General features: G+C 49.9%; 1 protein-coding gene across 1 annotated transcript in view; it reads left to right on the top strand.

Moving 5' to 3' along the window:
- Positions 1-5,936: 5,936 nt before the first annotated feature.
- The window catches only part of ATL1 (atlastin GTPase 1), a 41,637-nt gene continuing 33,612 nt past the window's right edge, over positions 5,937-13,961 (top strand). Inside the window, exon 1 of the mRNA XM_063118237.1 lies at positions 5,937-5,987. Within this exon, the coding sequence (XP_062974307.1) occupies positions 5,954-5,987 (34 nt within the window). The 5' untranslated portion in view covers positions 5,937-5,953. The remainder of the gene's footprint in view (positions 5,988-13,961) is intronic.

Here is a 13,961-nt window from a genome sequence, read left to right as displayed (position 1 = left end):
CCCCCCCCAATTATGGAATGATCTCCCCGATGAGGCTCACCTGGCGCCAACGTTGTTATCTTTTCGGTGCCAGGTCAAGACCTTTCTCTTCTCCCAGGCATTTAACAGCATTTGACAACATATGCTAAGGTTTTTTTTTAATGGACCCCAGAACTGTTGTTGTTTAAATGGATACTGTTTTATACTGTTGGTTTTATATTTTTGATGGTTTTAAATTTTGTATACTTTTTAATGTTCACTGTTTTTAACTTTTGTAAACCACCCAGAGAGCTTCAGCTATGGGGCGGTATATAAATGTAATAAATAAATAAATAATTGTTGCAGGATATCAGATATTTTTAATTGCTTCTTAAAATGCTGCTGAATCGTGTTTTGGATCTCATGATGGGTGTTTGTGAATGGCAGAGAAACTCCTTCATTCATAATTTGCAGGGAGGTCTACGGCTTTGTCTATAGCAGTGGCTTTCTCTGCAGGGCCTGTGGTAATACATCTCCACCACAAATATAATCAGCACTTCCTTAAAAAAAACAAAAACCATGGGCATGCAAAACATAGGAAGTGGTTCCAGGATACAATACACCAAACACCCAAGAAGCAATTATGTGGGTGACACCAAACAGCCACTGGAGGTGAGAATGAGATCACATCTTACCAAAACAGCGAGCTACCCAGGAAGCTCTGTCTAGGTCTGCCTTCCCCAGCCTTGTAAAAAGAAAAAGCCACCCCACGTTTTAGACTACAACGCCTATCATCCCCAGCAACTGGCCTTGCTGGTTGGGATTGATGGTGTTGTAGTCCAACACGAGGACACAAGGTTGGGGAAAGCGGCGTCAGCTTTTGATTCATCTGTTGGGTTGTCCCAGAATCATAAATAATTGTAAATGAAACAAAATCGAACCTTCACAGACTTTATAACCATGAAGGAGACAGCTGTCAGAAAAAAATAATATCAAATCTTCACACTAGTGGCCTCTAGAATACAAATGGTTTTGAACCATTCCACGGCCCGATTCACACAACCACTTTCTGGCCAACAGGTGACTTTTGGTAGTTCCTTTCTTGTGGGTGATCCGCATGGAATGGGTTCTTGCGAATGGGTTCAGCAACACAGTCATGCGCAGAAAGCCACATATAACCCTTGCATGTGGCATATGCTTGTGAGAGAGGATGGGATTGCCCACGCCCATACTTGTGCTGCCACATTCTAACAGGCAAGACCGAGCTGTCCAGACTTCTCCCATGCCTTTACTTCCAGGAAAGCAAATCTCTGAGACAGAACAATATAACAGTCAAGCATTGCAAACGACACTTTCCATCATTCATGCTTTTTAAAAAGCATGCTGAAATCAGCCACTTTTATTTTGGGGGAAAGAGGAAAAAAAGCAGCTGCAAGCTTGTAGTCTGGATTGGGGCCCTGTGCCAGTGCTGAAAATGCCCCCCAGCTGTTGTTGACGCTAAATGTCTTGTTTTAAAACCAAAAGTTGCCATCAGCCATGATTCTCGGTGGACACATATTGGCTTCGCTCTGTCCTGGGCGTCTCTATGACAAAATCCCCATATCTGAATAGTTACAAGTTCTCTTTATGCCTCCTCTAAAGATCTTAAGAGTTTGAACTACAGCTCCTGTTATTCCCAGCCATCATGACTGGGGATAATGACTGTGAACTGCCCAGAGAGCTCCGGCTATTGGGCGGTATAGAAATGTAATAAATAAATAAATAAATAAATAAATAATGGGACTGCAAAGAATGGGACAGCAGCTAAAAGCATGGAGGGACAGCCATTTTCTGAGACAGTTGACTTATCTTGCAGCAAACAGAGGGTGATCCTGGACTGCTAGATAGCCAGATTCCAGCTGGACATCAGGAAAAACTTCCTGACTGTTAGAGCAGTACAACAATGGAATCAGTTACCTAGGGAGGTTGTGGGCTCTCCCACACTAGAGGCCTTCAAGAGGCAGCTGGACAACCCTCTGTCAGGGATGCCTTAGGGTGGATTCCTGCATTGAGCAGGGGGTTGGACTCAATGGCCTTATAGGCCCCTTCCTACTCTGCTATTCTATGATTCTATGTTCTTAGGCCAGAAGCTGATGAACTGTCCTAGGTGGTCTGGCGGTGGGGTGGTCGAAGGCTTGTTGCTTTTCCATGACTCTGATCAATGTGGAGTATTGTGAAATCCCATGCAAACAAAGGAAAACTGCAGAATGTGGCTCTTTGCATAGAATCCAACTTCCTGAGAATCTCGGTGGGTTAAAGAAAAACAACCAAACCAACAAGTTTCTAGCCCTTAGGATGCAAAGCGATGCTTGACAGTCTGTGACCACTGCCAGGTGAGAGTGCAGGAACTAGAGGGCGTGTGTTTGTGACCAAAGGAGATTCCCACCTGCCAGGGAAATCACACTCTCTCCATGATTAACAGCAGCAGAACAAATTATAGTAAGTAAAAGGTGGCTCACGACCTTCAGGCACACTTTGGTGTGGCCGAGACACAGAACCCAGGCTGAGGCTTCTGTGCCAAAGGTAGGGGTGTCCTTCACCCCACTCCTGTCCCTGAGTGATTGCTATTCATTCTTAGGAGGGGAATTAAAGCACTGCTGTTGGAGACAATGTAGTGGGTGGGTGGGTGGGTGGAGAAACCTGCCCTCCACCCTTGACACCGGACAGCCTGACCCTCACTGACAAGGCAGCTTCAGTTTGTTGCTGACAGACAGCAGCAACGCCGATGAGCCTTTTAGACCCCAGACTAAAAGACCCCAGACTCATATCTGAAATACCCCCAGAGGTATATTTCAGACCTCTGAGCCATGGACATGAAAACCCTGAAGTTTGATTTTATGCATAAAATCAAACTTCAGGGTTTTCATGTCCATGGCTCAGGGGTCTGGAAAATACCTCTGGGGGTATTTCAGACATATCTGGGGTCTTTTAGGGGGTCTTCCTGTAAATCTCCCCCAAACCCTCACTCAAGCCAGATCAAATCATCCATATTTCATTTGAAGTCGCCTTCTTCATGCAGCATAATTGAACCCTTTTAGCACCAGATTATCAGGGCCAACTCAACGAACCACAGCACAACCCTCTGCATGTCGACTCAGAAGTAAGGCCTGTGGAGTTCAGTGGAGATGGCTCGCAGCGAAGTGTGCAGTGTGGTAGCCTAAGATTGCAATCCTATGAACACTTATAGAATCCTAGACTAGCAGAGTTGGAAGGGGCCTACAAGGCCATCGAGTCCAACCCCCTGCTCAAGGCAGGAATCCACCCTAAAGCATCCCTGACAGATGCTTGTCCAGCTGCCTCTTGAAGGCCTCTAGTGTGGGAGAGCCCACAACCTCCCTAGGTAACTGATTCCATTGTCGTACTGCTCTAACAGTCAGGAAGTTTTTCCTGATGTCCAGCTGGAATCTGGCTTCCTTTAACTTAAGCCCGTTATTCCATGTCCTGCACTCTGGGAGGATCGAGAAGACATCCTGGCCCTCCTCTGTGTGACAACCTTTTAAGTCTTTGAAGAGTGCTATCATGTCTCCCCTCAATCTTCTCTTCTCCAGGCTAAACATGCCCCCAGTTTTTTCAGTCTCTCTTCATAGGGCTTTGTTTCCAGACCCCTGATCATCCTGGTTGCCCTCCTCTGAACACGCTCCAGCTTCTCTGTGTCCTTCTTGAATTGTGGAGCCCAGAACTGGATGCGATATTCTAGATGAGGCCTAACCAGGGCCGAATAGAGAGGAACCAGTACCTAGGGAAGTCCCAGAGAACTCAATGGGTCTTCATGGCAGTGGTGTAGTGGACACAGGGCTCGAAGAGACACTACACCGGCACTTTTTTATTAGCAGGGTGCTGCTTCCTCTGCCCCCCCTCGCTCAAACGCCCCTGTTCCCTATGAGCAAAGATGCAATTCTCACAGAACCTGGGGGGCAGGGCGAGGTGTGTGTGAACTTTCCCAGCTGACAATATTGCATGATGTCATGCAAAATATTTTGGGATGTTCTGGTCTTGAATGAGCAATTAAGACCCTTTGGCTTTACAAAACTTCTGCTCCTGATGAAGATGAAAACTGCTAGAATTGGTTTATTCATGCAAATAGACGTGACTCCCTGCAGGCGTGGCTACGGGGAGTCTCATTTCTATATACCTATCTACTTAGGTGACCACCTGGTACATCTGATAAGCTGGACTCTGACCCAGGAGTGCTACAGTAAATCTTTGGTTGTGAAGACGTCCCCAGATTCCCTGTTTGTCTTTTATTTGGACCAACTGTCTCAAGATGCCCTCTGGCTTCCTAACTTCCAGGAATGCTACTGTGGACATCCTCTGCAATTCTGTCACACTGGGCCTTTGGATGACAGGTACCCTCTGGACTTTAAAATACCTCCTTCGGCTAGGAATCCGTGGGGAGGGGGGATTGTGTGGGCAACACCTATTGTAAAGGGGCCCAGCCTCTGAAACAGGAGGAAACCAATTCACACATGCCCCAGGGGCTGGCGTATCTTCCTGGTTCCCCAGCCTCCATTTCCCTCTGCTTCTTCTGTCATCTCCTTTGTGTCTGTCAATTGCAAGCTTCTAGGGGCAGGGACCTGTTCTTTTGCCCCCTGTCATGGCAAGCGCCACCATGCGTAATGATGGCTTTATATAAATTATACTGGACTAAACTGTACTTAGTTATACTGAAAGGAACGGTCACGTCCTTTGTACCCTACATAAGAACCAGAAGAGCTCTGCTGGATCAGACCGAGGGTCCATCTAGTCCAGCACAGCAGCCAACCAGCTGTTGGCCAGGGACTAGCAAAGCAGGACATGGTGCAACGGCACCCTCCCACCCATGTTCCCCAGCAACTGGTGCTCACAGGCTTACTGCCTCGAATACTGGAGATAGCACACAACCATCAGGGCTAGTAGCCATCGAGAACCTTTTCCTCCAAGAATTTATCCAACCCCCTTTTAAAGCCATCCAAATGGGTGGCCATCCCTACATCTTGTGGTAGTGAGTTCCATAATTTAACTATGCGCTGTGTGAAGAAGTCATTCCTTTTATTTGTCCTGGATCTCTCACTTATTATTATTATTATTATTATTATTATTATTATTTATTTATATAGCACCATCAATGTACATGGTGCTGTCAATGTACATGGTGCATGAAACAATCAGTTTCATGGGATGACCCAGGCTTCTAGTATTTTGAGGGAGGGAGAAAAAGGTCTCCCTGGCCACCTTCTCCACACCATGCATAATTTTGTCCACCTCTATCCTGTCTCCCCTCCTTTTCTCCAAGCTGGACAATCCCAGTTGATGTCACCTTCCCTCCTAGGGGAGATGCTTCCCAGCCCCTTCATCGTGTTAGTCGCCCAGCTCTATCATCTCTTTTTAAAGGCGTGGTCCCCAACGGGAAGCCCGAATCAAGTAGACACGTGCGATTCACACGTGGCTCTGTACACGGGTCGAGCCTCCCGGCCTGCCCTCCCGCAGGGGAGGAGGAGCGCCGTGCGTGGCGCAGCCCCGTGAGCGCAATTGCATTGCACTGCAGCAGCAGCAGCAGCGGCTGTCCGACCCTTCGTCCTGCGCCGCCGAGCGGGCGGGCGGGCAGGCAGGCGGGCCCTCGCGCCGCGCCCCGTGATGCGCGTGTCGTCGGCACGGCCGCCGCCAGCCTGCAGGTGCTCGGAGCGCGCTCGGGACTGGCGGCTGGTGTGGCGGCGGCCGGCGGGCGGCCCGTGCGCGTGAGGAAGCGGGCGCGCCCTCCCCGCGGAGCCGCGTTTGCGCCGGACCCGGCTCGGGCACTTCCTCGCTGCGCCCTCCCGGCGGGGATGCGGAGCTGAGCGCGGCGGCAGGCGCTTCCCTCGCTCGCCCGCCCGCCCGCCCGCCGGCCCGCCTGCGTGCGCCCGCCTCCTCCTCCTCCTCCTCCATCGCCATCGCCGCCTCCAGGTCCGCTTCGTCCGAGGCCGGGCCGGGAGAGGCGGCCATGGCCAAGAGCCGCAAGGAGCGGAACAGCTGGGGTAGGTGGCCAGCCGCAACCCGCGTCGACTCGGCAGGGCTGGGCATCGGGGTGGGGCGGGGGATCCAGGCCCGGGGAGAGGCGCGGGGCTTAGCTCGGCCTTCCCCAGTTCGGCCCGGCGGGAGCTCCACGCCCCGTCCCCGGGGACGCCGGCTCGCAGCCCGCATCTCCGGCGCTCGGCTGGCGCTCGAAGGCGTTTTCCGGCGGCTCCGCCCCACCTCGGTGGGCAGGCGGGCTGGGCTGGGCTGGGCTGGGCCGGAGGAGGCGGCTGCTGACCCTCCGAGCCCCCCGCCCCCGAGCGCTGTGTCTGCCCCGGTTGTCGGCTTCGCCCCGCCGCCCCACCTCCCTTGCGACAGCTGCTGCTGCTGCCCGAGTGCTGGACGCAGCCGCCCTGGGCAGATCCGGGGTGGGGGGGCAGGAGAGGAGACAATGAGGCCGGCCGGGGAGGGGAGGCGAGGCGAGGCGAGGCGAGGCGAGGCGGGGGGGGGGGGCTTCAGCAAGGGGGTCTTCCTCCCCCCCTTCGCCCCAAGCCGTTCAGACAGACACGCCGGATGAGAACGGGGGTGGCTGCTCCATCATGGGGCCCTGGGCTGCTTCATTGCATGGGGGTTCGTAAAGGAAGGACTCCCCCCCTTCCTCTCCCCCAGCTCTTTTCAGTGGTTATTCTTTGTGCTGGGGTGGGGGTGTTCTGATCTGTTTTAGACTAAGCATTGTGGTAACAGAGAAAGGTGGATCGGGGGAATTCGGATCAGGAAACCAGCGTTCACCTCGGACAGAATTTATGTTCCTGTTTGGGTTCAGTGCGGGGTGGGGGTGGAGTGGCTGTAGAGGAGGATGAGTGTGAACGGATTAATTCATCTGAAGGCAGGAAGGTGTGGCACTGCACATGATCCGCTAACAGCCTTCCTCAACCTGGGGCGCTCCAGATGTGTTGGACTGCACCTCCCAGAATGCCCCAGCTGGCTGGGGCATTCTGGGAGTTGTAGTCCAACACATCTGGAGCGCCCCAGGTTGAGGAAGGCTGCGCTAGGAGATTGGATCCGTGTGAGGAAGAGTTGGTTTGTGTATGTATGCATCGATTTATTCCGCTTAATTTATATGTTGCTTTTCTGTCTGGAGATGCACAAGGCACTTAACAAAATAAAGGAACAATGTAAAAAATAAAATAAAACCACATTGTCATCAAATTTGCAGGTGGCAGAAAACTAGGCTGGGATAGCTAGCACCTCAGAAGACAACAATATCATAGAAGGGCAAAACTGGGCTGGAACTAACCAAACAAAATTCAACAGAGTAAAATGCAAAGTTCTGATTTATGGCAAAATAGTGCCCCCTCCCCACAAATGTACATAAATAGGATTGAGAGATGGGGGACACCTGGCTTGACAGCAGTACATGTGCAAAAGATATCAGGATTACAGTCAGTTATAAATTGGACATGAACAGCAGTGTGTGATGTGGCTGCAAAAAGGGCTAATGCGATTTTAGGCTGCCTTAATAGAACCTCTCTCAAAATACCAGAACTCCACAGGGTCATCCCATGAAGCTGACTGCTGGAAGATTCAGAACAGATAAATTTATTGATTTTATTTATTTACTTATTACATTTTTATACCGCCCAATAGCCGAAGCTCTCTGGGAAGGGAAGTTAAACCATGGAACTCACTACCACAGGATGTAGTGATGGCCACCAATTTGGATTTAAAACGGGGGTTACATAAATTCCTGGAGGAGAAGGCTGTCAATGGCCTTGATAGCTATGTACTGTCTCCAGTATCAGAGGCAGTAAGTCTCAGGTATCAGAGGCAGTATGTCTGTGTACACCAGTTGCTGGGGAACATGGGCTGGAGGGTGCTCTTGCACTCGTGTCCTGCTTGTGCGTTTCCCACAGGCAGCTGGCAGGCTACTGTGAGAACATAATGCTGGACAAGATGGACGCTTGGTCTGATCCAGCATGACTCTGCTTATGTTCTTAAAAGGTGTTTAACATTGCTGCAGCCGGACGTCCATGTACAAAATAGGTGTAAGCATTCTGGACTGCAACTTGCACCGGGTACCATATTTACCAGCAGTGGTGGCACTTGATGAATGGAAGGATTTTCTTTCCAGGGCCCTGGATTAGCCAGTTCTGAACCTATGTGGGGTAGCTTGATTAGAATAGTGACTCAGCAGGTTGTGGATTCGAGGTGCCCCCATGCTTCGCTTGCCAGAAATTGCTACTAGTGCTTGAACTAGGTTGGAGGTCAGCAAGTGTGCTTGCTTGGGCTGGTTGATTCTCAGGGCATAGCTGGACCAGCCGCACATGATGCACAGGGCATCCTGGGAGCAGGGAGGCATGATCCCTCCCTTTCCCCAGGATAGAATCATAGAATCATAGAACAGCAGAGTTGGAAGCGGCCTACAAGGCCATCGAGTCCAACCCCCTGCTCAGTGCAGGAATCCACCCTAAAGCATCCCTGACAGATGGTTGTCCAGCTGCCTCTTGAAGGCCTCTAGTGTGGGAGAGCCCATAACCTCCCTAGGTCACTGGTTCCGTTGTCGTACTGCTCCAACAGTCAGGAAGTTTTTCCTGATGTCCAGCTGGAATCTGGCTTCCTTTAACTTGAGCCCGTTATTCTGTGTCCTGCACTCTGGGAGGATCGAGAAGAGATCCTGGCCCTCCTCTGTGTGACAACCTTGCAAGTATTTGAAGAGTGCTATCATGTCTCCCCTCCTTCTTCTCTTCTCCAGGAAGAGAAGGCTATGCTATCAGCATAGCCTTTCCCCCCGCTATTTCCATGGTCTTGGGATGATCCCGAGACCGTGGAATGTGTGGGTGGGCGTCCCAGGCTGTCCAAGCTCCTTGCGAGGAGCTGGGCATGGGGCAGGAGCTCTGTGCCCATCGGGAGTGGGGTGGGGGGAAGGCGAGGTTTTGTTTTTTTAAAAAACAGCTTACCTTTCGGCCGAGCGCTCCTGCGCTCCTTATCCTTAAAAAAAACCCCAAAACAAAATGGCGGCCTCGATGTCGTGCACCACGTGTAGACGAGGGCATAAAATCGCGACATTGTCGCCCTCAACCTTTATGAGGGGGTATACAGGTTCAGCAGGGCTTTCCAGTGATCCTAGTTCCTCTTCTTCCAAATATCGCATATCAGCCCATATTGGAGATTTTAGTCTGCTGGCACTTGCAGAGATCTCTTTGGCCACTGGGTCACGTTGCGCAAGTTTATTATCCTGGCGAGTAAATTCTACTATACCCAGACCTCTTTGTGAACCTTTCTCCCCTCCATGGGAGCCATTTCCAACTCCCCTCCCACTGGTTTGATCGTTTTTCTGGTGGATTTGGGCACGGTCCTCTACTGACCCGGGTGCTTCTCTCTTAGCCAACGGGCTTGCACATTCTGCTTGCCTGATTATCAAATGTTCTCTCAAAGACGTCAGACGCCTCAGGATATCTTTCTGTGCTTCTAGGTCCAACGCACAGAAAGAGTCCAAAAGGGCTATTTCCTCATTAGTCTAGGGTTCATCATCCTTATAGCATCTGTGCCATGCTGTTTTCTTTATCAGCTTGGCCTTTAAGAGTAGGAGCCCTTTCGTGGGCCATGTGAAAAATGGGAATTCCACAGGCCGCCACTGGATCTGAGGAGTTATTCAAGCTTTTTGAGTTGTCGGCCTGCTTCTTTCCACAGTGCTCTGGGTGTTTTATATCATATCCTCTTGAGTCCAGCAGTGATTCTTGGTTTCCAAGAGACACCCTTATACTGCTATAAATAGGACTTTCAATACTATCCGAGAACTTCTGGATGTTTATACCTTTATGGCTAAAAAGAGTTCCGTCTGTGGTATCAAAGTCAATTAAATTTGTAGCGACACAGGTCTCCTTCTCATAGGTTTTTTTGGGTATAAAGAACTGGAGGGACCTAAAGCCAGAGGAGGTGGTGGTGACGAGGGATGTCAGCTGTGAGCCAGAAAGGCCCCCAGTTCGAATCTCACCTCTGCCATGAACTCTTTCGGTAGCCTTAGACTGCTCTAGGGAAGCCACTGCTCTCTGGTCCTCAGCCCTGCCATCTGCAGTATGGAAATAATAATACTGGCCTACCTTGCAGGAGTGCTGTTCTTGTAAGAATTACTGAGGCGATGTAGGTGAAGTGCCTTTAAGCATTTTTAAAAACAAGTTTGTTCATTAAGAATCATCATTTCTTTGTCCCTCAGCACGTTTGTTGTTGTTGGAGTCAGGTATTTATTTCTTACCCGCCTCTCCCTCTGGATCGAGGAGGAGAACAGCACTGAATACAAAAATATAAAATGCATAAAACGGATTGAAAACATTAAACCAATACATTGTTAAAATCTCAACTTCTTTTGAGACCTTTTAAAGTTCAATTGGGCAGGCCTGCCTATGAAGAGCCGGGTTCTTCCTCAAAAGAAAATGGGAGCATTCACGCAGGGAGATGCTTTTTGAAGCGCCCCTTTCTCTACCCTGGCCCCATCGGGGCCTTTCACTCTCCCAGCAAGCAGCTGCGACACCGAGGAGAACCAAACCCCCTCATTGTAACAAGTCCTCCCATGCTAATTGCTCTGGAGCAGCTGCCCAGGTTGACAGGATTATTCCCCTAACGCTGTTGGGTCTATGATAAAATTCCTCTCCAAGCAAAGAGAGATTAGCAGAGCATACAGCGGTTTCTGATAGATTTCAGAGAAAAGATTACAGCCAGGAACACAAACAACAGCAACAGGTATTTCTTCAGCAACACTTTTACTGAGGCATAGACTTAGAGATCTTATTTACAGTATCATATAGATATACTCACAGAACATCACTTGTCACACAGGAGAGAGTACAGATATGCTTCTACACAAGACTTATATACACAGCACTATCTGTCTCTAACAATTTACAACATGATCGACAATCAATCACTCCTGTCAGGTCGTTAACCAATTAAACAATTATCACTTTGACCTTTAGAGCGACTGATGCAACACCAGGCAATTCTTGCCTCTAGCTGGGCTGAACAGAAAATACGGATATTTAAAAATAAAAACCCGGACAAACGCTTGTTCCTCTCTCTCTCTGTTTCCCCTCCCTTTGGTGTGGGGCTGTGAAGGGGGCAAATACCTGCTTGCATTGCACTGTTTTAAATAGGGAAGGTAAGAACAAACTCTGCCCCAGCTGAAAATGCACCTGTGGTGAGATAGTTTGTAGATATAATCCTTAAGTATGTAGGAATTAGGGCTGTGCATGGACACACCCCCCCCGATCCACTCCGGATCAGGTCCGCTCTGCCCTGCGTCGATCTGCCTATGGTCCACTCCGCTGCAGAGCTCCAGATCTGAACCGGAGCTCTGCAGCGGCACCGGCAATGCCAGGTAAGGCCCCCCTACCCCCTCACAACTTACCTGCCTCCGTTGTGGTCTGGCGGCGGCTTCAACTGAGGCCGAGGACTCAAACAGGAAGACCAGGCCGCTGCGGCCTGGTCTTCCGGTTTGAATCCTCGGCCTCAGTTGAAGCCACCGGCGGACCGCGACGGAGCCAGGTAAGTTGCCCTTCCCCCTGCCCCTTACATGGCTCTGCCACCGTCACCGCACGGACTGTGGCAGCGCCAGGTAAGTCCCCCATTTACCTTTTTTTCGGAGCTCCAGATCGAGGCGAAGGATCCGCTTGGTCTTGATCCGCTTCATCTCGATCCGCAGCTCCCCTGACCCAATCCGTCTCCGCCTTTGTCAGAGGCGACTCAGGCCGCCTCGCTATCGCTTCTCTGATCCGAAGCGAAGCAGAGCACAGCCCTAGTAGGAATTGCCTCGCTGGGGCAGAACAAAGGTCTATCCAGTCCTCTGTCTCCAGCAGTGGCTAGCCAGATTCCCCAGAGAAGTTCTCAAGAAAGGCATCTTTACAGTTGTCCAACAGTGTCTAGACTAAGAGGTATGCTGCTCCTGCATAGAGATGTTCCATTTTTAGCTATCATTGCTTGCTAAAAATAAATAAATGAATAAAACCCTTGAGGGAGCAAAGCTAGCATCCCTGAGCACATCTTAGAGACTGAAAGAACTGGGCATGTTTAGCCTGGAGAAGAGAAGATTAAGGGGAGACATAATAGCGGTCTTCAAATACTTGAAAGGTTGTCACACAGAGGAGGGCCAGGATCTCTTCTCGATCCTCCCAGAGTGCAGGACACAGAATAATGGGCTCAAGTTAAAGGAAGCCAGATTCCAGCTGGACATCAAGAAAATCTTCCTGACTGTTAGAGCAGTACGACAATGGAACCAGTTACCTAGGGAGGTGGTGGGCTCTCCCACACTCGAGGCCTTCAAGAGGCAGCTGGACAACCCTCTGTCAGGGATGCTTTAGGGTGGATTCCTGCATTGAGCAGGGGGTTAGACTCGATGGCCTTGTAGGCCCCTTCCAACTCTGCTATTCTATGATTCTATTATCTTGGATCCATGAATTCCAGAAGTAAGTTAATCGTCTGGTGTGGATACACGCTTCCTTTGGTCGGTCCTGCCCTTCCCGAAATCCTGTTTAGTTATTTGGAGGTGGTAAACCTTAGCCTGGGCTGCATGTTTTCAGACTACAGGTGGGAACCCATAGGAAGGAATCTAAATGGTCACTGTGAATAATATGCCCAGCTGGGGGTTTCTGGGAGTTGTAGTCCAGCCCAGCTGGAAGGCACCAGGTTGGGGAAGGCCGTGTTCCTTTCTGTTCTTTCTGCATTTCTTTTCCTTCTGATGTCTCTGTTTCCTCCCCCTTCTTACCTCGCCAACCATGTGTATATAGACTTGCATCCGATGCATTGGTGAAAAATTATGACATGATAAATGGCCGCAAGATTCTAGTTTGTCTAACTTCCCTCCTCCTAGAAAATTAGATCTCAAGGAGAAAAGTCCCAGGCTGGCGTTCTCCCTGACATGCTCATTTTCTGTGTGCAATGATTTAAAAAACAAAAACAAAACATGTGGAAGAGCATCAGGTGAGCCTCCTACCTGTAGTCTGAAGTGGTCCAGCCTAGAGATGGGTTGACTACCTCAGTGAGATCAAAGTTGCCGTCTCAACAGATGACTCCCATGATTTTGTCTTGTAAGAGAACTAACTTTCTCTCTTCTCAGAAGCTGTAAGAGTGGGACACAATTGAAGTCAACAGGTCCAAACTGGCACTTCCTCAGTGCCTTGCCTTTTCTGTTCCAGCTACTTTGGTTGGTAGCAAATTCTGTCTCAGGGGCCTTGTCTGGCGCTGCCCCCTTTTAAATGAGGGATGCCAGGGATTGAATCGGCGGGCTTGGGCATGCAAAGTTTGCTCACTGAGAGATGGCCTCTGTAAAGCACATGCAGAGGGAGGGCAGGGGAGACTCCAGAGGATCTCACTCGAAATGTTCTTTGATTGGTGGTGTCCACTGTAAATTATGGAGCTTGAATGGGAGACCAGGGCCACAGCTAGACCTAAGGTTTGTTCTGGGATCATCCAGGGTTCGCCCCTGCCTGAGCACTGGATCCCCTGTGTGTCACCTAGATGAACAGGTTTGACCCCTGGATGATCCAGGGATAAACCTTAGGTCTAGCTATGGCCCAGGTCTGAAAATATGGTTATCACTCAGGAAGCCAAGGTTAGGAATATGTAGGCATTTGTCACATTGGGTTGCCCCAGTTTTGTTCTGGTTCATGTTTTATTGCACCTGCGAGGAACCGTTTTGGTTTTTTTAAAGGATGCCATTCCTGATTATGTATTAAACAGCTTGACGGTGATGTAACTGCATCGGTGGCAGTAAGTTGTTGGCAAAGCAACACGTGATTGGCTTGAATACAAGAGAAATTAGTTTTGGGGAGAGAGGGATAGATCTTGTCCCTTTATTTCCCAGGCAAATGAGAATCAGCTGGAGCCAGAAATAGCTTTCTTGGAAGTCATCTCTGTGCCGGTCCGTGCCAGGAAAAAAAATAATAAGGCTGACCTTGCAGTGCAAAAGCAGCTTTAAAACCCTGCCAAGCTCACTGATAATTGACAGT

Source organism: Elgaria multicarinata, chromosome 2, assembly GCF_023053635.1.
Source record: "Elgaria multicarinata webbii isolate HBS135686 ecotype San Diego chromosome 2, rElgMul1.1.pri, whole genome shotgun sequence".
NCBI classification, from domain to species: Eukaryota; Metazoa; Chordata; class Lepidosauria; order Squamata; family Anguidae; genus Elgaria; species Elgaria multicarinata.
Note: the sequence above shows the minus strand (reverse complement) of the source record. Positions and strands in the feature narration are given on the sequence as shown.